Source organism: Pogona vitticeps, chromosome 5 (assembly GCF_051106095.1).
Source record: "Pogona vitticeps strain Pit_001003342236 chromosome 5, PviZW2.1, whole genome shotgun sequence".
NCBI classification, from domain to species: domain Eukaryota; kingdom Metazoa; phylum Chordata; class Lepidosauria; order Squamata; family Agamidae; genus Pogona; species Pogona vitticeps.
The window spans coordinates 103978541-104006191 of record NC_135787.1 but is presented as its reverse complement, the minus strand read 5'-3'; the positions used below and the strand labels follow the sequence as shown (position 1 = coordinate 104006191).

The window sequence follows — 27651 nt, the reverse complement described above, 5'->3', positions numbered from 1 at the left end:
GGGATCAAAAACAATCTTAGTAAGATTAATTGGAGCTTCTCTCTGGCATGCTGTCATTTCCTTGAAATGAGATGTATGGAGAAAGAATCAGTAAAAAAAAATTGGTTTAGCAATATTGCTTAATCAATCTCTCCTATACCAAACATATGGAAGAGTACATTTGTCAAAATGTAAAATTTTTGTGTGTATAGTGTTAAAATAATGAAGGGAGGAGTATAAGAGGACAGTTCTGAAAATGAAAGTGCTTTTAAAACTGGATATTTAGGCAATAGCTTAGTCATTTCAAAAACATTAGCAACTTTCCAGCCAGGCCTGGAAACAAGATCATTATACTAAAATAATTCTGACAGTTGAAAAGATGAAAGTGGTATTCACAAGTCATGTAGCTCCCCCTTCCGATGATTGCAAAATTCAGGTTTTATAATAATCTGGCACCTTAGATACTTTATATTAGAATTTCTTAGTGTCACAAGTGTTTCAACAGGTTCCCCAGATTCTGTAGAATTTTAGTCAAAATAATTATGTAAATATAATAATGGCAGCTAGCCAGATATTGTTACAGACCTCTGGAATCACAAACGATGCAAAAGACAATAAAATTTCGTATTGAATTTTTTTCTTTGAGCACCACAGCCCTAGACCACCAAAACCTGCAGAGGGGATTGTTAATCGTAAAGGAAGGATAAATATGGGTATAAATAATCACAAGAAAAGATAGTTAGGAACAAGGAGCAAAGAATGCCAGAAGGCATCACTAGAGGGAAGAAAATTGTACGGAGGGGGTGGTAAATATATATATATAATGATATCTTTGATGGAAAAAAAATGTAGAATAACTAGTGGCAATTGCCACTAAAATCTTCAATAGGAGAGAAGCTGGGAAAGAAAAGACACATGTGAAAGAATCAGACAGTCAAGATGTTGGTGATGGCTATTCAAAGTCAGGGACAGAGGGCTTATTCAGTACCTCAAGTCCCAATTTGGCAATATCCATTGCAGTACTCGACCCAAATGAGAGGCCAGCTCTGAGGGGCTGAACAAGGAAGGGAATAGGGAAGAGAAATACCTGCAAGTAAGATAAAAGGGAAGTAAAGATGTGTGTAACTATTGCAAACAAATAGGACATTGGAAGCCTCAGTGTCCATTGAGACCTCAAGGTCTGCTATCCCCTCAAAGTCAGTCATAGATGCAGGCTCAAAATTATGTCAGGGATTGGAGTAATGCCAAGATCACACTGCAGATGATTACTACAATAGGTTTGAGTGACAGGGTGTAGGAGACCAGATGGTGTTACAGGCTCCTGTTTTTAAATTAAATGCAGAAGATTCTATGCCCTTAAAAATTCAAGGACAAACTGATTTGGCTCAATTAGATACAGGAGCCACATTTTCCAACTTAACAAAGGTTTCTCTGTCAATGAGCCAAGAATCCAAAGTTGCGATGGGGTCTGAAGGAAATTCATTCCATTGTCCAAAATCCAACAAAGTGCAAGTCTTTGTTGGACTATTGTCCGAACAACATTCCTTTTTCCTGACTAAGGACAAGCAAATTTATTGGGTAGAGACTTGTTTGTAAATTAAAGGCAACAATCAAATGTTCACCTGAAGGAATATATGGTCAATTACCAGATGCAAATTTCCCAGTTAATCTGTAATGTTTCGAAGATCAAAGAATATATTCCACCAGAGATTCAAACTCTGATGAATGCAGTTGCTAGAATTGGTCCCTAGATTTACCACACCAAGGTCAAGAAACTCCTACTGTGTCTTCTGGACACCCCTTTTGTTGCTCCTGCAGTCTGTAATTAGCAGTTCTAATTACAGACTGCAGGAGCAACAAAAGGGGTGTCCAGAAGAATCTGGCAATATGGCAGCCAAAGTTGTAGCAGCAGAAGGACTAGAAGCAGCTGAAAGTAAAGCAGTTACCACCTCAGAAAAGAACCTTCCAAAACTGATAAGTGGTTTAAAAGGGCTTTACCTGGTCTGAAACTGAAACTCAAATGATGTTAATGGCAGAGAAGACTGGATGATGACAATGACTCATACCCCCTTGCATACAAGTCCAATCCAAGACGAAGATCTGGACCACTAGAAGTTGACATGCTAGCAACCTCTCCTACAAGCTGTGTAGTTAAGTCAGATATTATTTGAAATGAAGTGGTTGTCATTCTTTGTTTCTGCTATAATATTTAACCCTTCTTATCAGTATTCATGCTGTAAATGTCATAATTGCTATGTGGGCATTGGACATCCTGCTGCTATACCCTTGTAGTGTAAATTTCTGGGTATGTCCTTCCAAGGAAAAGAAAAGAAAAATACAAGTTTAGACCAGCCCATGTTCTCTGTCTTATAGTGGAAACCATAGCTATAGTAGTGAAAAATGAGGAAAACTGTAGATCCTATGGGAGAAATAATAACAGGAAAGAGACACAAAGAAAACAAAAAAAATCAGGTAGCCATATGTACCACAATGTAAGTCCTGACCACTGAGATAACACTTTTTCAGACTCCTCCACTTCATGCCAAATCAACGAGAAAGGTAGCTAAATAGAATAGTGGAGATAGTGGAGTACACATGCCCCTACACACCACAAGCAGAGTGTTCCCCTTCTAGATGTATCTTTAACCTCTGATGTTCTGTTTACTGATTCTGTTGGACCCATGAATCTCACAGCTTGTAATAACAACTTCCTTTGCATCAGAGATTAATCCATAGGGTATTCATGCTGCCCGTTTACTGGCACTCAGACTCAGAGTTCCAGACACTTAGGTTTCAGTCACTGTTCATGCATATTCAGTAACTCTAGCTCCAATGACTGGTATTTACATGATCATATCAATGACTATAGTACCTTTGCCCAATTGTAGGAACAGATCCTGAGTAATGTTAGTGCAACCAGTAGGTTAGGTCAAATGTTTCAAAGCAGACCTACTATGTTAAATTTATTTTTGGTATGTGGGCATACTGCAGCCCAATTTATACCATTGTTAAAATGGAGTGCCTGTTATTTGGTCTAGTGGTATTGAGTTACCCAGCTTTATCTACCAGACATCTTAGGAATAAAAGGGTGGAGCTAGAGAACTTGAGTAATGTAACAATGAACTGGTAATATGAGGCCTGTTCCCTTATTACAAAGCAGATGCCAACCATGTTGACATTCTTTGATTAACTGATGCCATGTTATGACTTATCAATGAAACAACCATTATTAAGAAAGTCATTGATACAGAGCTCTCTTAGTCACATCGATCAGCAGTGCAAAATCAAATTGGCCCTGGATTTCCTCCTGGTGAATCAGGGTGGAGTCTGCAATTTGACTGGTATTGTATGCTACACTTATGTAAATGATCAAACTGTAAGCATCAAGGGTCACCTCCATATCCTGACAGGAGAACTAGTCATGAAGGCCTCAGTGACTGGGACTTACGAAATTGGCTTACTGGAAGTGGATGCTTTAGAAAATTAATGGTATATACAGTATAATTGATGAGTTTGGTATGATTCTTATAATTTTATCTTTGCTGTGATATACACTGTTTTCCATTCTGTCTGGAGACTTGTAAGGGCACTGAAAACTCACAAACACACACAGGTTTATGCATAAATCATAGCAATGCTAACTCCGGAAGAGATGCATGACTACAATTCTAGAACAGGAAGACAGCAATGTGTTTGAAGGTGATTAAACACTCACATGAGGTCATAAAGAGTCAGACATGACTTAACAACTAAACAACAACAAAACACTTGCAGATTTGCTATTAATGGAATAGGGGACTGTTGGAAACTAATAAAAAATTGAAAATGATAGTCTTAAATAATATACTTTTCTAGCTATGTGTGCTCAGAAAACAGACACTGTGGGTTTGCCTAGACATGCCTGTTTTGTAATTGATTACTGACATTTATCCACATGGCCCCTGTTTGTTATTCCCTCACGAAGGCGCATGTCGCGTTTTCCTCTCGCTGCCACCAGTGGATTACTTCAATCCACAATATAAATGACGTATATCAGAACACTTGTCTTGTGAACAGAAACACAACTTACTTTAGTTTGTTTTACCTCACTTTATTGAAGACGAGCAGACTAAATAATAACAGAAGTTTTTCAGATATTCAGTATATTCAGATATTCATCAACAGTTCTCTCAGTATGAGACATAGTTCTTTTCACTTGCAATATCATTATTACCCTCTCTACCTATTTTCCTAACCAGCCCTATCTGACTCCTTCTTCTCCCGCCAAGCCTCATGTAGCTGCTGACTCTGCTTCTCCAGCCCTCTCATAGGTCATGCAAATCAGCTCATGAATATGAATGGCATGAGTGACGTGGGCGGTCACCACAATTACTTATGCCTGTTCAGCATTGTCATGTCTGTTCATCCTTAAGATGGCATGTGCAGTTAAGCATTAACCAAATGCTTGCCCTTATTAGATGACTGAAGTAGTAGTAGTAGTAATAGTAATAATCGTTATCATCATCATCTTAGAACTGAAGATCTAAAAAGGGCCCTATATGAATCATCGTGTTCAGCGTCAGTCAATGAGGCATAGTAGGGAACTGAACTCTCAATCTCTCCAAAACCATTGGTAACTATCCAGCAGTTATACATAATGTCATTTATCCTTATTAGGTTATTTTTTCATCCTATTTGTTAACAGGTAGACTTGGGTAATGTTTCTCACCTTGCTAAGAAACAGTATAAAAGGTTTGTAGCTGCACCACAAGATTGTATTTCCTTGGTCATTGTACTGGGTTGTACCTTTCTACTGGGAAAAATCAACTGTTCCAGTTTGTTTTACCTCACTTGCTTGATTATTGTGCCTCCACCTTTCACTAAGAGAAAAAACCTCTGGTGAATAGAATTATCACCTGCAACACTTAAATTTTCCATTTAATTTATTACATTTCAGTTTCATATGAAGATTTCTATAATACTATAACACTATAGATTTTTATAGTTAGGTCGTTTGAATAGTCAATAGACAAAAGTGTAATACATGTTTATCTGCTTGCATATGTTTATTCAGTACAAAGAAGAAAAGTAGAAACTTCCTTGGACATTCAGTTCATCTGTCTTGCATAAGGCAAATCAGTTAAAAGGATATTTAGAATAAGGGAAAGTTGCACAAGGTACAAGACATTACTCTCAGTCACAGAGAGATTAACTCTTTTGAAGTAAATACCAGCCATGACAAACACAGGCTTCTGATTCTTCCCTGGACATCTCTATAAAGTTAAATAGGACTCTTTGGGAGAGGTTCAGGCATCAGCTTCTCTGACATGACATATTCTTTACTAAAAGAAGTGCATGAACACTTGTCATGAGTACTGGTGTACTTTTGCAAGGTCACAAAAAAACCTACACAATAGCACTTGCACACAGCATTGTACTTACCTACTGAGAACCTTTTATATCAAATAAAGAGAAATATATAATATTACAAACAAATGCTTAAAAGTTTATGTGGCCAATGCTTGGTGAAGTGTTAGAAGACACCATTTGTTTACTGTTTTGCCTTTTTTCGCTACAGAATTTGAATGAACTTTCAAGAAAATGTGAGACTCTTTGAAGATCTACCCGTTTTCAACAATGGACAACTTCTATACAGTAGCACTGTGGTTTCCATGGGGGATTGGTACCGAGTCAAAAAAATATATGGAAGTATTGAATGCTATACATTGCATGCTCTCTGGCTCCCTATAATGGCCAGTTCTGGTAAATACAGCCTAAAAATACGTGTAAATACTTATTTTTTGGTGGAGGGTTATTTAGTATTTTCAGGCAGCTGGTAAGTGAATCAGCCGATACTGATCCTGCAGATAAAAAGATCCTACTGTATTAGCAAGATCACTGTTGTCTCCTGACAATGAGTGAGGGACCATACTTGAGCAGTTTCAAATCTTATGGAAATTATTATCTCTGATGAAAATCGATACAAGTGAATCATTCAATAATTAGCATTTGGTACACGTCTTACCTATCATAACTTAGCTCTTCCTAATTCATAAATATTTTATCTAGACACAGAGGGGAGAGCTGCTCCTTTTTTTGTAAGCATGAAGGAAGATGATCCCAAAGATCTTAACAAATTGATCAAGCCTACAACAGATTTCTTAAATCACTGCAACATGAAACATAAACATTCATATTCAAAAACTATTTCCCAAAGACAGTGGGATACAGTATATAAAAGGTGAAGAGGTATGGAAAACAAGCATTCTCTTTTCTCCATTCTTTTAAAATCTTGTTAACTGAACTCCTTCAAGAAGACTTTGGAGCTAATCTCACTTTAACAAGGAGTAAATTCACACTTAAGTCTTTTCCCCTCTTTCCATTTTGAGTCTTTCCATGTTGCTCAGGGTGGAACCAAAACTGCATGAGCCATGTGCAAAATAAAGATATCAGCAGACACAGAGACTTGAGATTTTCAGAAGCACAAAATATGGTGGGGAGAGGCTGTAATGAGTTGGCCCTCCTAGCTCTCTCTCTCTCTCTCTCTCTCTCTCTGTGTGTGTGTGTGTTAGTGGCATATTACACCATGGGACCAATGGGAAAAAAACAGACAAGGAGATGGCCTGAAAAGGAGAAGGGAAGAAAAAAAACACATGGATATATAAAAGTGTACGAGGAATCAAATCATAATTTGCATAGTCCACTTCCTGCTTCACAATGAGCTACGTAATACACACCTAAGTATTTAAAATAACTACTTCTTCCTTGAAAATCATCTAGAAAGATCCTCCTGAGAGATATTCATAACAAACTCCTCAGGTCCTCTCTGCAGTCCTTTATCATTCATTTTGAAGTGCCCACTGTGGTGTGGAAATTTCTTTCCTCCATAAGTTGAACATGCCTGTCCAAGTTATCGCTTTAGCTGTGTGTTGGAAACATCTCCATTCCATTCCCACCCACCCTTGTAGCTTAAGCCAACATTTATCTGACTAAACAGGTAGTTCTATGGTTGTTTCCTTCAATTAAAAAGAATGGGTCTTGAGGATAGGATGATAACATGGCACAGGGAGTGTTCTTTTCCTCCTGCATAATGAAATTCTTCTTTCAGAGAGGTTATTTGGCTCTGATGAGATAGATTAGGAAATTCCTTCCCAAGCCATGGGGCAAATGGTGTCCATTTTGATTGAAGCACAGTGTGGGGACAAAGGATTATTCTCTCTTTGTGCATATGAATCTGAATCTCCACTCCACTTTGCACCACCCACACAGAACTATTTCCAGTAGACACAACAGTTCTAGAACTTCAAGTGATACACTTGGCATTACAACTACCTTTGCTTTAAAAGCAGCTTTTGGTGAAATGGAAAAAGGCACCAAGAGTTGTCAGTCTCTCACTTCCTGCTCCTGCTCTTCACTTCATCCAGATGAAACCTATTTGTTCTTGCTGACTGAGACACAAGCTGCCCAAAACAAATAGCCCAGTTGACTCTCCACAAAAGGAAAAAGGGGAACATTCATTTATGTGCAAGATGGGGAGATGAGAGGAGAATGAGTGTGCTGGCACTGCCTTCTCTCCTACCAAATCTGGCACATCTGAGGCAACTTGAAAGGGTTTCCCATGAGAGCACAGAAAAGCAAATATTTATATCACAGCATTTAAGACAAGCTGTACGTCAACAGTCATATGATCCATAAACTGAAGAAAGGCAAGTCATGTATTGTTAAGATATATACTTAATTTTTGTAGTGTGTAGGTTAGATATTTGGACAGTATTGCATTCAGAGAACAGCATTACAGATAGTGCTGTTTTTGTAAAAGGCTCTTTATGTAATTTATGTATCTACCATGTTATTCTTTAATATCAAATATAATATTAGCTTTCTATCTTTCATAAAACACATCATAAGAAAATGAATCTACAGGAAAGCCATCGCAAAAATATCAGTACACATCTAAAATGTACAATATGTTCCTACTTCCAGACAGTGTCTCTTTCTTCACAAAGGGGAACAGGAGAGTTACTGAAAACATGGTTTGAAAAACCAGAGGGAGCCAGAACACAACACAACAAAACAAAACAAAACAAAACCATGTGCAATATCATAGTATGAAAAGTACTAAGTGTCAAAATAAAGATTTGGTAATTTTGATTTGGTTTAAAATAGGGCTGAGAAAGATGTGGCCTAAGACTCTGTCCTTCAACCTCTGCTAATGTTGGCCACAGAAGGAACATCAGTGGCTCTGGAAGTCCAGATGTAGCAATTCCAGTAAGGCTTAGGGACCTTGCTTTTGTGTCTGCACTGCTTTAATGCTGGTATTGTAAAGATGCAAAACAAAACCTTGCAGGGTGTGCCACCCCTATTAAAAATATCTAGTTGATTTCATGGTCTAGAAAAGCGGATCCATGTGTCAGTTGGTGCTCCATTCTTCAGTTTGCTCCAAATAGTACAACATGAACAAGTGTTTGAACATACCAACTTCCCTACCAGTCCCCTCCATCTTCTTGGCAAGTACACACCCCACAGCAACATCTTCATGTTGAACCAATGAAAGTAGATGCCAGCAAAGACAAGCATTCAGTTTTTAAAATCACTTTACATACAACAACCAAGGTTTCTCCTCCTCCAGTGCTGTTCACCCTGAGATTTATCTCATCACTGGTATCTTGGAAATGCTTAGCAATTTCCAGAGATTTCAGCTATTATCCCGAGACTTGCAGCCCTTTTAAATAGGTGGTTAAAGGCAAAACACACCCTAAAGATTGGACAGGTCCATGATGCCTGGAAGTGACCACATCTCAAAATTCACCAGAAAAATATATTTTTTAAATCCAGATTATGTGTAATGGCTAATGATATAAAACGAAAGGCCATGGAGACATGATACTCTGAGAAATTTTCCTGCCTATGCCCACCCCAAGTGGGGAGCTATAAAAGAGTAACTGTAGAGTAGCTACACATGAAGCTTATTAATTCCACCTAGGCGAACCTAGAAATCAAGAGTGCCCTTAACTCTAACTGTATCTGAGGCAGATGTCAAGCCAGGAGTCTCACATTTCTTTTGTCCTTTCAGAAACACGTTAATTAATTGCTTCTTCAAATTTTAATCATCCATCTTCCTGCTGTGTGTTCTTTCTCCAGTGTTATCGCTACACCGCTGATGGAAGTGTACTGGGGAGTTGATTTGATCAGAGTGTGAAAAGGGGGGGGGGGAAAGCTTTATAAAATCTTGATGGCAGTTACTTTTGGCTCTGGCATGCCAGACTATATGTTTTTCCATTTCCAGAGTTAAAAATATAAAAGAAGTTTCAGAAATGGAATAAACACTCTCCAGTGTTTGTATCAAAACTCCATATAGAAAAAAAAAATGTTAAGGATAAAATCTGGGAGAATATACAAAAATTAAAGGTGGGGGAAACTATCACTGTAGATATTCCCACATTAGCAATATCCCTTTATCATTATCCTTAACACAAATATCCATTTTTATACTAGACTTGTTAATATACCCTATTGAACACAGGCACCCTGACTCAATGCCTTCTGTTTGACCGTAGTATCAACTAAATAAATTTTTTAAAGGGCAGGGAAGTTAAATATTCTACCAGAACAGAAAAAGGAGGTGGTTGGGAAAATAAAGTCTACTGATGGGAACACTGGGACAGAACATTAATAAGAAAAGAACCACAAACAGCTAGGTTGTTGAGTAATATTTTTCAGAATGAAAAAGGGAACAAAATAGCGAGAGCAAACGCAATAAAAACTTTAATGCAACACATACACACATATACAGGTTTAGTGCAGATGATTATGTTCATATAAAGAAAGCATTTTTAAATTCAGTCTGCAGGGAAATAGTTACAGCCAATTACACTCAATCACCTGTCACAGCTTGCTCATTAATAATGACTTGTAAGTCAGGCTGATGGAAAGTATCTCCAATTATGTGGTCATCTCCTCACAAGTGACCAGAATTTTGTTGCTTAATCCAACAAGATTGCTGCCACAACAGATTGTTGCTCCATTAGTTCAAGTGATACAATGAAAATAACACAGAGCTATCAGATATACAGATGTCTATTTAGCTCCATTTTGTGTCTGCCAACTGGGGCTGACAAGAAATGAACTTATCCATGTCCATTACGCCCGTTCTAAGCCTCAGAAAGGGAGAAGGAAACTTCACAAATAGGTATAATCGACCAAGGGATAACACGATGCTATTAATCCTGGAATAATCTGAGTTAATAGTATCACACAGAAGTCAAAAAGTGCTAGAAACAAAACAGAATTAAGCAGGGAAGTTCCCACAGAGAAGAACTGTAGTCACCACCAACCTGTCTTACATAGTCACAGCCCCCACAATGAACCCCACCCTACCATCTCTTGACTGTGGTATAAGAACATCCTAGTGCATGGCTTCTGCAGTTACAAAGAGGTGGTACATCCAAAAGAATTCTTAAAGTCCTGGTGTTGAGCCCTAGCCTCTGGGTGGATTTGATTTAATCAAATTGATTTTTAAAAAATCACTGATTTTTATCTACCCTGCCTAGCCTTGTTCTTAGGGCATTTAACAGGAGACTGGGGTCTTATGTCTTAAGTATACAACAAAGCAGTATGCGTAGCAACTTTAGAGAGTGGTATCTTTTACCACGTGAATAGCACCAGGATGAAATGGAGCCAGGAGAGACAACAACAGAGTCCAGGTCAGGCATGAGGCAAAAGTAGTGGCTAAGTCTTCAGCTCTGAAAGCATACCAAAGATATAGTGCAATCCACAGGGCTCCTTGTTTCCTTGTGCATGAACCAAGAAGAAGGATCAATGGACTTGGTACCTTTCCAATGCAGGTTATCTGACAGGGCTACAAGGTGGGTTATACCTGGAACTCAAAGAAGAAATGAGACAAAATTGATTCTACATCATCCTTTTCGTGGAGTTGAACTGGCATGTCCATGGAGCCATAGGTTGGGAGTTTTATTCCCTGGCAGGGGCTGGATTCAATGACCCATAGGGTCTCTTCCAGCTCTGCATTTCTGAGAGTGTTTGCTAAAAATGGAAGCAGGCTTTTTCAGTAAGCACAAGATCAAAGAAAGGCAGTGGTCTTACAATTGTCCCCTACTCTCCCCAACAATATTTTCATATACATATACAGAAACACATCCAACACAATACAGTGGTGCCTCGACTTACAAATGTCCCAACTTACGACTATATTGAGTTGTGACCAGCTCCGGCTGCAAAATTTTGCTTCGACTTGTGGCCGGAGCTTCGAGGTAGAAACAGAAAAAGGCAGGGAATTCAAATTTGCTAACCGTTGGTAGGCGAAGTGGCTTCTTCTTTGTAGCTCTTTCGCCCCAACAGTTAGAGTGAGTGCGATTGGATGAGGCTTTGGACTGCTTGGTGCTGCTTTCTGTTCCTGAGTAAGTACATTTACTTTGTTTTGCAGGGTGGGTTTAGTTTTTTTTTTGGGGGGGGTTATCTTTCTGTGATGTGATATTTTGTGTTTTGGTTTTTTTTCTCCAACCCCATTGCGTTTCACTGGGGTTGGCTGTGTGGGGGTTTTTTGTCTTTTTCCCCTCAGCCTCATGCCGTTCCACTGGGGCTGGCAGTGTGGGTTTCCCCCCCCCAGCCCCATGGCATTCCACTAGGGCTGGTTGTGTGGGGGGGTTGTCTTCCCCCCTAGCCCCATGGCATTCCACTGGGGCTCGCTCTGTGCGTGTGTGTGTGTTTGTGTGTGGGGGGGGGTATCTTTTTTTCTGCAGCCCCATGGCATTCCACTGGGGCTGGCTGTGAGGGGGGGTTGTCTTTTTCCCCAGCCCCATGGTGTTGCACTGGGGCTGGTTGTGTGTGTGTGTGTTGTGTTTTCCCCCCAGTCCCATAGAGTTGCACTGGGCCTGGCTGTGGGGGGGTTGTCTTTTTCCCCCAGCCCCATAGTGTTGCACTGGGGCTGGCTGTGGGTGTGGGGGGTTTGTGGTTTTTTCCCCCAGTCCCATAGCGTTGCACTGGGGCTGGCTGTGTGTGGGGGGGTTGGTGTGTTTGTTTTTTGGCCCCAGTGCATTCCTATGGGGCTTGCAGTGTTTTATTTTTATTTTATTTTATTTTTCTGGCTAGAACCGATTAATGGCGTTTCAATGCATTCCTATGGGAATTGGTGCTTCAGCTTATGACCATTTCGAGTTACGCCCATCTTCTGGAATGGATTATGGTTGTAAACTGAAGCATCAGTGTACAGCACAAGTTTTGGCAGCTCCATTGAGGAAATGGCAACTGAGTGCAAAAAGATGCAATGGATTTTATTTTAAAAGTACATCACAAAATTATAATGGATTTTTTTTTGTGGTATCCCATAACCAATACAATGAGTTTGGTGAAAGCATTCTAAGCTTCCAAGGTGGAAGCTATGTCAACATTCCTAGTCAAAACTAAATGGGAACAGAAAATAAAACATGCTTTTACGTTTTATGTTCAGTAAAATTTGCTACGTGTCACTTCCTCTTGTCCTCTAGCCATCATTCCCTGCTGCCTTACTGGCAGACACTCTAGAGTCCACCAGGAAGCAGCTTTATTTTAGCCAGAAAAGGCATCTACCGTCTTTCCCCGAAAATAAGACAGGGTCTTATATTAATTTTTGCTCCAAAAAGGCATTAGGGCTTATTTTCAGGAGGTGTTTTATTTTACAGTTATATCATCTTCTGGTTGCTGTGCAAGGGTGGAGGGCAGGGTTTAACTTAACTGGGGCTTATTTTGGGGGTAGGGTTTATATTACGAGCATTCTGGAAAATCATTAGGGCTTATTTTCAGATTAGGTCTTATTTTCGGGAAAGCAGGGTAGGCGTTACCATGTCTACTGCCCAAATTATTTTGCTTTTGCTGATGTCCCAGGGGGCTTGAAAGAAAAATTGGTGAACCCAAAGCATTTCCTGAGGCCCACACCAATATCCATTAGCCCACATGGGTAATCTACCACATAAGATCTTGCATCCAACTTTAACTAATAGTGACCTATCTATGACAAATGATTTCCTCCTTCTCTCCTGTTACTTCGGCAGTTTTCACATAATGAAAGGGATTATTTGTAAGAAAAGCTGCAGGAGAGTAGTAGGACATCTTTAATTACTGAAAATCTCCCCCTGCTGGTGACACATCACATTTCAGCAGGTATAGCTATACCAAGAGAGTTTCAGTCTTTAACAGACTGAATCACATAAAACAGAGTCAGGAAAAAGACTCATTGTTGATTAGCTAGGTGGATTTGCCTCAACAAATGAAGACTATCACAACCTCTGCTGTATGCTGTTCTGTTCTTAAGTGCCAAGCAATGGCTGATAATGACCAGTGCTTAGGCAACGGGATTAATGTTCACTGTTTGTTAACATATCAGTATATAAAATTTATCTAAGTGCTGTTAAGGAATCCTACAGATAATTACATAAATTCCTGCACAGTGTCTAAGGAACTAAGTGAATGATTCTGCAGGAAGAAATTGGAGGTGTTTTGCTGGCTTAAGATAGAAAATTCTGTAGAAAGCTCTGAGACTCAGAAACATCTAGAATAGTGGTTCTCAATCCTTTTAGAGTCACAACCCTCTTTTATAGTAGCCAGGTAACTTGCAATCACTCCTTTCTCTCACCAAAGGGCCTGTTTCTCAATCATGCTAACCTTAATATCTTGCACTGAAAGGTCAAGGAAAAATATTTAACAAGGACTACAAAATATACGAGGAGACCCACAACCCCTGAGAAAACACTTTGTGATCCCTTGGAGGTTATGACCTCCAGGTTGGGAAACACTAATCTAGAACCACAACCCTGGACTGAATGCGAGATGAAATGACTTAATAAAAGAGGCAACAGCCTTTGCATTTAAAAGACCTAAGTAGAAATACTAATGATGACACCTTTAGGAAGCCAGCAGTTCACAAGGGGGCTAGAATTTGGAAGCAACCTGACAGTTTATAATAGCTTGTCTGTAGACTAGAGGCAAGCAATGTCTAAATGTCCAGAGGCCATTTCTGCCCTCCTCTGGATTTTTTAAGGCTGTCTCCACCCTGCGCTTGAACCTGCCTGAAGTTCAAACTATCAAATTGAGAAGCTCTGGAGGATAACTTGCTATTTAAATATTATTCCCCTCCCCCCAGCTCACTTGTTTCAGGATAAATAAATAAATAAATAAATAAATAAATAAATAAATAAATAAATAAATAAATAAATAAATAAATAAATAAATAAATTTTTTTTCAGGCTGGAAGTGACATTCCTGATTTGTGAAGGCAATTTCAGGCATTGGAAAAAGACAGAGAGTGGGCAAAATACCTTTTTTACGTGGCATATGGTGCATCCAAGGTTTCTCGGGGCGTGATTTGTTTTCAGTGATTTTTTTTCAGGGTTCAGAGAACCAGAAGGTAGCTGCATGTGGCGCACACAGCTGTAGAGACACTGCTAGAGATGATTCCACTAGAAACACATTTGAAAAGGTCAAACAGCTAGATGGTGTACCTGTTTGTGTATCCAGTTCCTTGCTGATATATAAACAGGCATGGAGAAGATCAGCGGCTTGGTTCAACACAAGACACCATTGAGTTTCATGGAGGGCAGGATATGGAACATCCATTGTTCTTTTGATTTCCAGCAGAGCTGCTAAGGACACTATGGGGGAGGGCCAGGAGGTGGAATAGAATCCTTTAAGACTGGATCCATGCAATTGTTGCCAATAGTGATGTGACACTTAAATTAAAAACATCAATAACATTTACACTGTAAATAAGAGATTATAGCATATCACTCACAACAGATGGTTTTCTTGATTGAGTTTGCTTTCTTTCTAATAACAAGGCAATTTAATTTAGGCAACATCTAACCTGTCTCTGGCTTTCATTCAGATTTTAATATCTGGATGCAATGCAATGATAGTAACACAAAATACAACCTACCTGATGGGGCCACAGCAAATACATTGGGGACAGCTTTTTTAAAAAACATTTTAATCACAATTGTTTAACCTTTTTTTACATAGGGATCATAGAAAATGTGTTATACAGCATTTCAAAGTGAAGTAGGAAAAGAAGACTGCCAATTTTAAGGGAAACAAGCTCATCACATCAACAATTTATGACATTTTGTGCATGTACAATCCAAGCAAGATAAAAGATTCACCAGCAGATTCTTCTCCTTACCAGAGGAGGCCAAACAAGCAGTTATTTTGCCCTGACCCCAAGATGCAACAAAATGTGGTGGAAGTCAATGACTCACCAGAATCGGCACAGGCACGTGGAAGAGCAGATTGAGAGAGATCAGTTATGAGTGGACAGAAGACAATAGGGCTTCTTTTCTGTCTCCTCACCCTCCCTCTAGTGTCATGTTTGTTGAAAATTACAAGCAACGGTCTGCAATGTGGCACCCAGTCCTAGTGTTTGCCACTGATTTTTGCCCAGGGACATTCACACAAATTATCTGAAGAATTTCAATGAAAGCTGGAAGTTTTAATGCAATAGTGGAAATTTCTTGGGCAGCATAGGGCCTCACACCCTAAAGAATGTTACTTAGCTAAGCCCTTTGATAGAAGGCAATTACTACTTAATCAACATGGAGTTTTCAACAGCAGATAAGCTAACCCAAACCTCCCTATAATTAAGTAGGAATAAAGCCCCCTGAATAGAGCTGGACATACTTCCAAGCAAATATGTATATAATCAAACTGCACTTCCACTCAATTTATAGAAAATTACATTTAAAAGTATGGGTTGCACATCTTTATCCACCAATGGGACTGTCTTAAAGTCAAAGACTTTGGAGGAAAATGCAGAAATTTTAACAAAGACATGGTCACTCACCACAAGAAAGAGACTGACTAAAGAGACTGAAGTAACAATATTAACCCCCCCCCCATTGTCATTTCTATCAGCGCACAATTTTGCCATCTACTGAAAAGTGAAGGATTAGTATTGATGGTAATGGCTACAACAACAAGATGGTGATGGTTTCACCAGACTCTGGAAATAACTGACTATTATGAATTCTGGAGAATTCCACAAAAGTAATCAGAATTGTTTATTTCTGCACATCTCCTCTCCTCTTTAGCAGGTAATTTTCCCAAGAGCTTGGGAGGAGGAGGAGGATCATGGAAAATCAGGTGCTGAAGATAATCAGAGATAAACAACTCAGTGTGTCTCCAGAGAAGCTTTCAGAATTCTGAGCACTAGACGTTTGGCTTGAACATAATTACTCTGGAAGTAACCAGCGTAACATAGAGTCAGTCTGTAATACATCCAGTATAAGAAGGGCTGTATTTATCACTTGCTAGAGGAACATAAAACTAACCAAAAATGGTAAATAGTAGGAATGGCTTAAGGCCATAATAGGTTTGTTCAAACATAGAAGCCACAAGATCACTATGAATGCATAATGATTTTCAATAAAAAGTATGATGATATTTTAATATATTCTCATCCCCAAACACTGCATAATATTAAAAGATCTGGAGATGGTCTATAAACCTGCTGCATGGGCAGGATACACTTCTAGAACAAACATAAGCCAAAGAGTCCTGGAAAAAGCCAGGAATACCCAGGAAACAGGGTACAACCCAGTTTAGTAGGTCTGAAACAGAGACATAATTGTGTCTGTTAGGAGAACTCAAAGCATCTACCTGGATGTAATAAAACGGGTTGCCCCATTCCTTTCTCAACCACTTGCACCAGCACTGATAGCTGAAGCCTGGGGTTAATGGAAAATATAGTTAATAAACTTCACAACATCCAGATGGCATCTCTTTAGGAAAGGCTGCTTTAAACAGCCTTGAGTCTTGAGTTTATGGAAAGCTCTATTTAATTTTAAAAACACAACCTTCTGATGTTCTCATCTGATGCACATAAGAGAAGAGGGTGGTAGTGGTAGGTGTGGGGGGCACACAAGAGCATGCAGTTTGCTTCACATAATCATAAATCACAGCTTTCCATCAGGCCTGAACAAGGCTAGTGTGTGAAATAAATAAAGATTAGCACTTCACCGCAACAAACATGTGAAATCCTCTACAAATTTGTTTTTCTTTCAGATCTCATTTGAGAGCATGAATGAACTTTAAAGGAAGCTATAAATTAGCCTCACAGCATTTTTCAAAGCAATATATAACATTTGTTGTATTGACAGTTCTGGTTCAATTGGACAAATGGCCCTCCTTTGGCTTGCTGAAGACAAAATAAAAGAGGTAAGCAGAGATGCTATTCTGTTTCTTAGCACAAAGCTTACATGGGGAACTAAAAGGGCTATAATTGCATATGCAAGCACTGATGTACATACAGATAGGACAAGTAGCTTCTTCCTGTGATTACTTGATAAAAAGTAAAATAAGTTGAAGATCCATGAATTGCCACACTGCTTGTGAATGCACTGCTGCTTTTGCATTGTGTATATGAAATTTCAGAAAATAATATCTCTTCTTTAGCAAATTGGCTTGCCACCCAGCAAGGGGAGAGGGAGGAATAAGACAGAACAAAGGATTTACAATCTCCAAATTATGCAACTTAACATCAAGGAGTTTCAACATCACTTTAAAGGCCTGGGGACTACTCCAGGCAATAATATTCTGTGAGCATAGAATTAGGCTTCAAAATAGGGCACACAACCCACAACATGACAGAAGGGGCATGTAAACTATGGCATTTGGGCACAGGACCCAAAGGCTGATGTGTTTTTTTGACTGGTTAATAACTTTTCCTTCTAACAAATTGACACTTTCATAGCATGAAAGAGTACAGTGCTTTTCTTATATTAGTAACTGGATAAGAAAACTGCATATTCTACCTTATTTATCTATTGTGGAAATATAATTAACTATAAGAAGATGATCAACTTGGAATGTTTTACTGGGCCACAGATGTAATTGGAATAGGTAGTTCAAGGAATTATAGTAAAATGGGTTGCTGAGTTATTGATAGAACACTCTCTTTAAGATTGTTATTGGCAATATAACTGGAATGATCCCTGCTAACGGGATGAGTTCCAAAACCTCTTCATGAAGATAGCCGTTGTGCACACCTGAATAATTTTATGTCACACAGGAAGGTGGATGGGCAGTCTGCTTCCATTTACAGTTAAAAAAATGGTTTAGGTTGGTTTTCATTCACAGGTAGTTTGGATGACTGTGAACTAGCCCCCATCTGGAATGTTATGAAGAATTAAAGAGGGCTGTTTCTTGCAACAGATGGAAGCCCTCCTCTCATCCCGCATAACTACTGAAAAATGCTTTATGCAGTTACATTTCAGATGATAAAGTATATTCTTTTTCATATGATTAACTCCAACTTAATAATCAATCACTAACTTATGTCAATAATCTGTCCTAAATTAATAAACCAATGTGTACACTGATTTGTACACAGTCACAGATAAATGCTTTTCTGCTATTTCATGGCTCCCATCCAGTAACAGCAAAATAAAGTGGGAAGCCACACTGAAGCAAAACTTCCTTTTACAAAAACAAATCATGAACTGCAATTAATTTCTTTCAAGCAATCCATTAATCATAGCCCCAGTTTTGCACATAATGTGAAGCCATGGTTAACTGTGGCTTCTGGATTGCTTTTCACATTTGCAAAAAGGAAACAGCATAGGGCTAGCATGACTGTGCATAAACCAGGATTTCATTTAAGCAGGGCCAGTGCTTTGCAATTCAGATTAACTAGGTTTATAGATAGCCTTCTCGGTCTATAATATCTGCACAGGAAGAAATTATGAAGAAGATTCATGAGTTTTTTTACCTTATGAAACACAAAAATAAAGTTAAAAAAAGTGAAATGAAATGAAATGAAATGAAGTATTGTGCATGTGTGCATGCAGTGAGATAGGAGAGTAACTTTTGTTGGCCAAGACTCTATTTGGGAATGTATATCTTGCAATGGCTAATTTCAGCTAATTGATGAGGTGGTGGAGCATGGTTCAGTCATGTACCTGATTACATGGCCAGCTGCACAACCAATATGTGTCCCAGCACCTCACCTTAGGTGAGCATCAACAGAATTTTGGCCATTGTCGACTAATAACATCTGCAGACATATTGCAGGGAAAACAGTTAGGATTCAACACAATCATTTCAGACAATTCAAACACTCCCCACTAAATTTAAACTAAACACCATCCTTTCCAAACCCCCCTACCTTTCACTGTCCCTTTCTATCAACTTTTATTTTTCATCCAAGTATAGCTGTAATGTGGTGCTAAAGAGAAACAGAACAACACTCCAGACTGTACTTGGGTTGTGGCAGGTCTTTGGCTGTCTACATTTCCTGTTCCTGAATGTAGCCCAACACCTGGGAATGTAATAGGCAAACCTTTTCCTCAGCTTGCAACTGAGAAAAAGATTCCCTTTAGAAATTTCCACAGATGAAACTGAAATTGAGAAATAACATTAAAAACAGCCTCCTTTTAGGTGGACTAAATAGGTGCTGTTTATTTGATTCAAGCCATTTCAAGTGGCAAGAAGATGATGAAGAATGTTATACATACCCCTGAATAATTCCGGTCATATGAAACAAATCGCATGGAACGGATTTAAAAATAGTTTAATGGAACAATTTTAAGACTGTTCAATCAGAAATGCAGAAGTGTTTACTCCTAGGTAAGAGTCTGTAACGCTGCAATTTTAGTACAGTAGAATTTAATTAACAAGGACATTCCTATTATAAACATTTAATTCTTTCACTATCTAGCTGTGTTACCTCAGCCAGGAGCTTGAAAAAACTGAAGGCATCAATAAAAGGAGCCCCAGCTCTAACCTGTGTCTTAACTCATGTGCAATTTTTTAAAATAACTTGCACCATTTAAAAGCGGAGATCTAGTTTGTATGCAAAACAGTGATGTAATCAACAGAAGAGCCCTCACACTTCACCTCAAATCTTTCTCTCTTCTCTACTTCATAAAAGGTAGGTCAGGTACTCAGAGGTTCCAGATGCAAGCCTATTACCTATCCCTCAGCCCCTTGGCAAACCTAGGGTTTTGTTATCTATTTAATTAGCTAATAAAACTTTCCAGGCAACCGACCAAAGAACAGCTGGGGTTTAATAGTGGGCATGTCACATCTATGTAGAAACAAGCAGAAGAAACTGTAACAGGATTTTTCATCTTGGCTATGCAAGAAGGGAGCTTTCTCCCTCCCCCCCCATCTTACCTGAAAGCCAAGTCTTTTTGTAATGCAAATTAACATTTTAATTGGGTTTATACTGAAATGTAATTATGTTCTGATCAGTAAGTCTGTGCAAATAACGAGCCTTAATACTAACTTGTCTAGCGATTTCATTAGCAAATTTGTTCCATTTAGAAGGCCAGAAGATGTTTTTCTAAAGTGCCATTTCCGCAAGTTACACTAAAGCTGCAACTCTCAAGTGACCGGGGGTGGAGGTGGGCTATTAACTTTGACTGTTTCTGAGTGGATGGCAGGATCTCCACTGTAGGACGATCCAAATCAATACATTCATTGCAAAGTGGTTGTCTAGGAGCATTTTCACAGATGAAAAACCAATAGCTTTTGAACCCCTTTTGTGCCTTTTTTACCCAAGTATGAATGTTTAATACAAGGCATAAACAGGAAGAGTCATAAAACTGTACATTCTAGCTGATTTAAGCCAATTTACATCATGCTTGCAAAGAACACTCACCTATGGTGGGTCCTAAGCCCTTTGAAATAACTAGACAGAGAAACTTTTATGGACTGGAAAAGACTTGACAGAAATGGGAACATGAACAGTATAGATGTAAAGCAAACTAGCTTTGCAAAATATATTGGGTCTAGAAAGTTTCACAAATATAGTATATGAAAGTTTGGTTTGCAATTGCATACACACCTCCAGTTACTTCAACTGTAGTTACAGACCCAGGAAGTGGAAAAATTCATATGCATATGACAGAGCTAGGCATAGACACCCATACCAACTAACTGGGCAAAATCCTGTTCATGTACATTTATGGTGCACAAACTGGATCTGGCATTGTGGTAATGTTGAATTTATATTAACTGAAAGCTTCCTCTCCTACCCTTCAGGTTTTGAGGGGCTCCCTAAAGCTCTATTTGCCCTGAACAAGCCTTTTGGGAGGGGAGGGGAGGCTTTAATTGTCAACAATTACCACTGGATTACCACCTGTTGTCTCAATCCTGGCAACAGTGACAGAGTAGCAATTTATTTTTACTTCTAAATCCTTCCCCACCACTCTGAGGCTCCCAGAGGCTTTTCCCAGGGCAAAAAGGAGCCCTCAAAACCTGAAAAGGGGGAAGTCCAGGAAGCTTTCAAATATTTGGATTAATTAACTGAATTATTTAATTTAAATGTAATTAAACATTACCAGAGGCTGAGACAGTTTAATTGGCCTAACTTTGCACAACAGGATTTGGTCCATTGTGTGGCTGCTCTGTCCTATTTTGGTGGCGTAATGCGTTTTGATCGAACAACTGGTACACTGCAGAACTCAAGATTTACTGCTCATCCAACTAGCTGGCATCTCTCTGTAACTGATTTCTGATTTTTACTGCATGAGTAATAAAAAGCAAGCAAGCAAGCAAAAAAGGTGCAACAGGAACAATGTAATAATCCAAGAATTTGTTACTACTGCTACCCATATTGCTACAAATGTTGCTATTGCCATGAATATTGACAATTTGACACATACCTATGCTTGGTTTCTGCTGCAAGGTTGCTACATGTATCTTCTGCTCTGCATCTCTAGCATCAAGTTGACCTTAAAAATTAAAAGAACAAAACATTTCCTGGCAGGAAGATTTGCAGTAAGTGTCACCTGCTGAGAGACAGTTTGTGTAGGTAGCCATTGTCCTAAGGCATGAGTTTGTAGTAATTAATTGCCCTTCAGAATTCTTTTGGCTACATTTCCTATCTGCCTTGGTCAGCACAGCCAACAGTTAAGAATTATGGGAGCTGCAGTCAAAAACATCTGGAAAACCAAAGTCACCTATTCTAAAGACAGAGCAAGAAGACCAAAAATGGCACTTCTGCTTTCTACCCTCCCTGTTTAACATTTCTTCATCACTAATATTTTAGGTGCTAGAGAATGTGCTAATACTTTTAGGGTAGGATTGTGGAGGACAATACAGTCAAAATCTATTCTGAAATGACCCTCATAATCATATATGAACGTCCAATGGTTATCACTTCCAAAGGTATCTGGGTTGGCGCTGGTTAGAAGACAGAAAACCTTGGCCGGTCACAGGCAAGACTATCCTTAAGTATTTGTTCTGGCAGCCCTGACAACTGTCAAAATGCACATTGATGAAAAGGGCTGGTTTGAATGCATTTCTCTCTTGGGAAATATGAACAATGCATTCCTTGGCTCATGTACAAGGCTCACTGTTTCCTTATCCTTATCACAGTTTAAAATGCCTAAATGTCACTCTTGACTCTTCTTCTTCACTCCATGCTCCTCATTGTTATCTGCAAATTATACTTCACTCATTTCAAATGTCACACTCCTGAGCAAATGGGAAATAAAGAAACACCCTCACCTGCCCACCCCACATCCTCCCAAAGACTCAGGAGAAATCCCACAGGTATCCTAGTCTATGCCACTAACGTCTATGTCAGCATCCATGCTCTCCAGAGAAAGTGTCACAGTCTGGAAACAACAGTCATGTTCACTGGAGGACAAGACAAAGGGATAGTGAAGGAAATCTGCATCCTGGGGAGCTTCATACGGGGAGCAGAGTGTCAAGAATGGCAAATGAACCATTCCCATATGGGGGGAAAAACTGTATGGAAAAACTGTCCGGAAAAGAATGAAAGACACCAATTTGAACTGAATACACTATTCAACAGGCCTGGGGGAAGGGGGGGGGAAGTCTGAAATTTGATTGTTCTGCAAGGTCACCTGGAAAAGATACATCTAAAACAGATTCTGCTCTGCCCCATGCACATCAACAACAAGAGCAGGAAAGATGCAAACCAACTTAACCGGTAACATGTGAAAGCAGCTTCTTCCATCGAGTTTGAATAGCTGGCCCACAGCGCTACAACATGCAGAATGATTGTATAGACGAATGTCTTCACAAATAATGAACTAAAATGTCATAAAATAGTAAGGAATGGCCTAGAATATCTTCTTCTTTCCCAGCTCTTCACACAACGTTTTGAGTTTTCCATCTAACATACAAAAGAGATTTTTGGTATGTCAACAGCTGAGTTGGTTTATAATAGGTGCATATCCACCAAGAACGCATGCAACGCCAAGGTACTTATCACATTCCACTGACTTACAGGACAAAATTAGAATCATGAAGTTTAAATTTTCCCCGTCAACTCTGCAAAACCACTAACAACTCAAGACATCTTTATTTTACCCATGAAAATTAAGAAAAATAAACATGACAGAAGATCCACATACCTTGAAGGTCAATGTCAGGCTGGGAGGGGATGCTTTTAAAGGAGGTTAATAATGGCAGCCCATCCATCTGTATAACTATAAATATCAAGCCTATGTAGAATGATAACCGTAACAATCTTAGGGTCACATTGTCATGGAAACAAGTCTCCACTAATGAGCTCTCCAAGACACCAGTGATTAGGAACAGCAAACACTGACTCATAATACAACTGTATATGAAGTAACAAAAAAAGCAGACATTTTTACATGCCAAACAAACATGCCAACCATCCTTCCCCCCAGCACCAGATTTTCCCAGAACTATTCTCCCTGACACTGTCTCTTTTCCTTCTGTTTTAGCTGTTTTGATCTCCATGACCCTTCTTCATATGAATTTCATTTCATGTGATACTAAAAAGTTTCCCAGATTCATCTGAGAGCTAGAAAACAAATGCCCTCACATTTCAGCAGGCTGCATCCAGATTTAGAGACCTGCAAACACATTGGTAGAAGCAAAATTCCCTGTCAACTTCTCTCCAGTGCAGCCCCTCCAGACCCCCTAAAATGCTATACTGAAACCATTCTGCATGGGGTGAAGCACAGACAGGTATGCCCCCCACAAATAAGGCTGGGGCATTGTCATACTAAGAGGCAGTACCTCTCCCATCAGTTATGTGTTCCCCTGCCCTTCTTACACTAGAGTCCACCCCATTTAGCAGGGTCTTCTACTATGCTGTGTAGCTCTGGAAGAGCTGCCGTGGGGTACAAAGACTTCCAAAACTCTGCTGCCTGCATCTAAATCTGTATTTTCTACCCAGACAAAGTGAGAAAAAAGAATCTCAGACTGTGGCAGATGTTGCCAAGCTTATTCTTAAGAAGAAAACAGGCCTGATGCGGGAGCTCTGTAATCAGATCTCCTGACACTTTCTCTCTCTCTTTTTTTTTTTTAAATCTCTGAGCAGCTGTGGAAGGCACTGAATTTCATCAGAGTGGTGGCACCAAGGGAGAGGAGATCTGGTGCTTCTCCTCCTCCTCTCACCTAATCATTTCTAGATGCGAAAAAGAATATGCTTTCTGCTACAAGATTAACAGCAACTGGAGGGGTACTGGTGTTAAAGCAGCATGGAAGAAAAAACTAGATATTTGCTCTCTATATATGCTACTAGATCGCTCAAACCATGGAGCCACCTGAGTTGCTGATAGGCTAGATCCATCTCACCTGCTTATAAGTAAACATGAAAATTGGCTGCAGCTTTGATCACAGATCTGGCGGGGGGTGGGGTGGCAGAGAGAGAAGAATGATCTTGTTGCTTGAGCATTGGAATTTAAGCATTTTCAAAATTAAGCCTCTTTTGGAATTCGGTATTAGGTAAAACCATAAAAAACCCAAAACACAACACCACACTTATTATCCATCACTGAACTAACAAATTAGCTGTCTCAGGATGAATGCACTGCTATCTGCAAGGTTGTGTGAGGTCTGTTCCAGGAAACACTCCAGAAAGGAAGAGAAAGGAATCCTGAGACATAGAAACAACATCCCTGTTAGGAATGTTGGCTTGAGGATGACACTGTGGCATGATTTAGACACCATGGCGGAGCAGGACTGGTAAGACATATTTCAAATGTCTGCTTAGTTGCAAAACTTAATGAACTTCAAATCCTGTCCAGGCATATCGATAAGTAGTCCCACTGTGTCCAAAATTAAGTGCATTCAGGATTGCAGTCTTGATGGCCCTGATTTATGAAAGAATGAATATGGGATAACTCTACATATGTGGCCCTGTGGTTCTCTGAGCACGCCACCTATCTTTGTACTCCTATACAGTATATGCCTCATTTCACCATTCAGCAAAGGGTCGAACTAGTAATGTGCAACCTCTATTTTGGAACTTTTTTCTTACTTGGGGTGGGTGTGGGTGGGAAGGAGCTGATGAGGCTGGTTGCACACAGAAGGAAAGCATGGAATCTTTTCACTTCACACCAGCATCTCAGTCTCTGGCCATCACCAAGTAGAGGTAGCCCCCTCAGGTGGAAAATTAAGAGCCACTTGTTAATTATTTGCTTTGTATTACTGTACTTTTACTGCTAGGGATGGAATCTTCTGCCCCATGCAGGCAAATAACTCTAGCTGGTTTGGGGTACTATGCATCCTAATTCGAGAGAAGTCATCATTTAGTGCTTTGCCTCAAGCACTTGCTCAGTCCAATCTGTCAGCCCAGAAATGGCTGCAAATCAAAGAAGGGAACGATTCACAAGCTTATGGTGCCAGGGAAGCCTACCATGACTTTTCACATCTTGTTTACTTTGAACACTTTTTCACAACCCTTACTTTCCCCTCATTTTTGACAGTTGCTTCTCCTCAACAGCAGCTGCCTCCTTTTTTACATCCCTGAGGATGGTGCATTCAATGGGTGAGAGGAAAAATCCCAGTAGCTGGAAAATAAAACCCAGTTTTACACTTAACATAGAAGGTAGATCAGGATCTACTGGTAAATCTCTAGATAAAGTAGATCAGCAAGATTTCTTACTAATGATTTAACACTGAGAGCACTAATAACAAAGTGCTCCTGGAATAACACTGGTGAAATGGAGAAAACTGAGGGAAAGGTACAACCAGGCAGGGATTGCTTGGGTAGAAGGACTATGAGGTCAGTTCATTTCTGGTTTTCAAAACAGATTCCTAGGCTCACGATTCTTCATTTCTTAGTATTTGTCTTTTTCACCAGACTCTTGTCAGTGGATCTTGGGGCTCTAGAATAAAAAACAAAGTACTTTTCACAAGTCTAACACCTGCCTGCCCCTGAAGGAACCATGTGTGCCCTCCATTTGATGATATTTCTCACATATTTTCATGGAGAAGTGAAGACTGGTTTGTTTATCAGTAGATACAAACAGTCCATAGTTCAAATGACGAGATGTTTCCCTCCAAAATGCAATTGTGTTGTGCAGCTCATAGGTAAATGGAAAGAAATTATAGTTTTTAAAATATGTTTTTTCTCCTACAAGAAGGGTCCAGAAAGGTCATTGCCCCAATTTGTTCACCTCTCAATTAATGACATTCCCCACCCCCTTTCCTATGCCCATCATATGAGGGGGGGACAGCTACTTTCCTGTTGTTGTTGTTGTTAAGCAAAATAAGCAACATAGCAAAACAGCAATCCATCTGCCTAGCATGGTAGCATAATATTGCCAATCTATTTCATTTCTCTAGAACAGCACAGTATCAACAGGAAAACATATATTTAAAAAATAAAATGATACAGAAGATGAAAATAGAGGAAGGGGGAGTTCTCCATTGTAACTTTCAATGCCACAACCCACCAAATACGTCACAGGGCTGTCACTTCAGATAGCACTGCTCACATCATCCACATGGGCTACAGAATGAGCTAATCAGGAGTGCTCTGAATCACACCAAAAACACAATAGCCCTACTGCTATGCCAGACAGGAGAGGGACAGCTCTAAAAAAAAAGGGGGTGGGATGGATTGCCATAAGTCAAAACATGAATGCCATAAACTAAACAGAACAAAAAGTGACCTAAATAGTGAGCTATTCTGCCAGTGTGGATGTCCCTTGACAGGACTTTCTGCTGGAATATCCCACTTCCAGCTTACACAAAAGATATCTGTGAATGGCCCTTGAAAAGGGCCTTAAAACCAGTCCCCCCTGAGTTGTCACTGGTCCTTTCACTTGTGGTGGTATAAGGAAAAACAGGAAGGCTGGGAATTATCCAGTTCTTTCAGAAGAACGGCGTTCCAGCCTTAAATTCTCAGAGAAAGCACCCCCCCACACACACACCTTTCAGTGGCACTTGCTCAGATATAAGGGGGAAGGGAACAGACAACTGTACCTTTTGCAGGTGTCACCTCCTGAATCTTCTCCTTCCCTCAGCTGTGCTATGCACATATATGCATCCTTGTCTTTCGTATTTGCCTTTAAAAGCATCAAAATTATATTGTCGTCCACTATGAATCAGCCACAACTTTATGCATATTCAGTGCTAGCTGTGCTACACCGATGGGCAAAGAAAGAGCCCTAACCACCCCCACGATCGGCTCGAGACCTGCCCAGCCTTCAGCTAGACACAGCCCCACAGCGATCCCCTTTCTGCCTCTCCCTCCAGCTCTCCCTCCCTCTCCCCTCCACGCCCCGGCCTTTCTCTCCATCTCCTCCGCACGCCTACCCACCACAACGCCCAAGCCCACGATTCTGCCTCTTCGTCCGCGAACTTCCTTTGAACTTCTCCGATGCCTCCGATTTCCAATCGCCGTGTAAACACAGCAGTAGCAGCAGAGAAAACGGAGCCGCCAAACCTCCTCCGAAGCCAAGCCATCGC

At 39.8% G+C, this 27651-nt stretch overlaps 1 protein-coding gene across 13 annotated transcripts in view; it reads right to left on the bottom strand.

The window, feature by feature from the left end:
• Positions 1–27651, bottom strand: part of SHISAL1 (shisa like 1) — a 108224-nt gene that overhangs the window by 79090 nt on the left and 1483 nt on the right. For 5 of the 13 annotated variants that reach the window (XM_073000846.2, XM_078394192.1, XM_073000848.2 and 2 more), the window contains exons 2-3: positions 14451–14600; positions 10713–10840 (exon numbers count right to left, since the gene is read on the bottom strand). The exons of 3 other annotated variants lie outside the window; for them this stretch is intronic. In XM_073000846.2, the coding sequence (XP_072856947.2) occupies positions 10713–10840; positions 14451–14565 (243 nt within the window). In that variant the 5' untranslated portion in view covers positions 14566–14600. Of the gene's footprint in view, positions 1–10712; positions 10841–14450; positions 14601–21608; positions 21678–27165; positions 27249–27651 lie in introns of all 13 variants that reach the window. 5 more of the 13 variants (XM_078394198.1, XM_078394200.1, XM_078394191.1 and 2 more) reach the window with 4 other exon arrangements.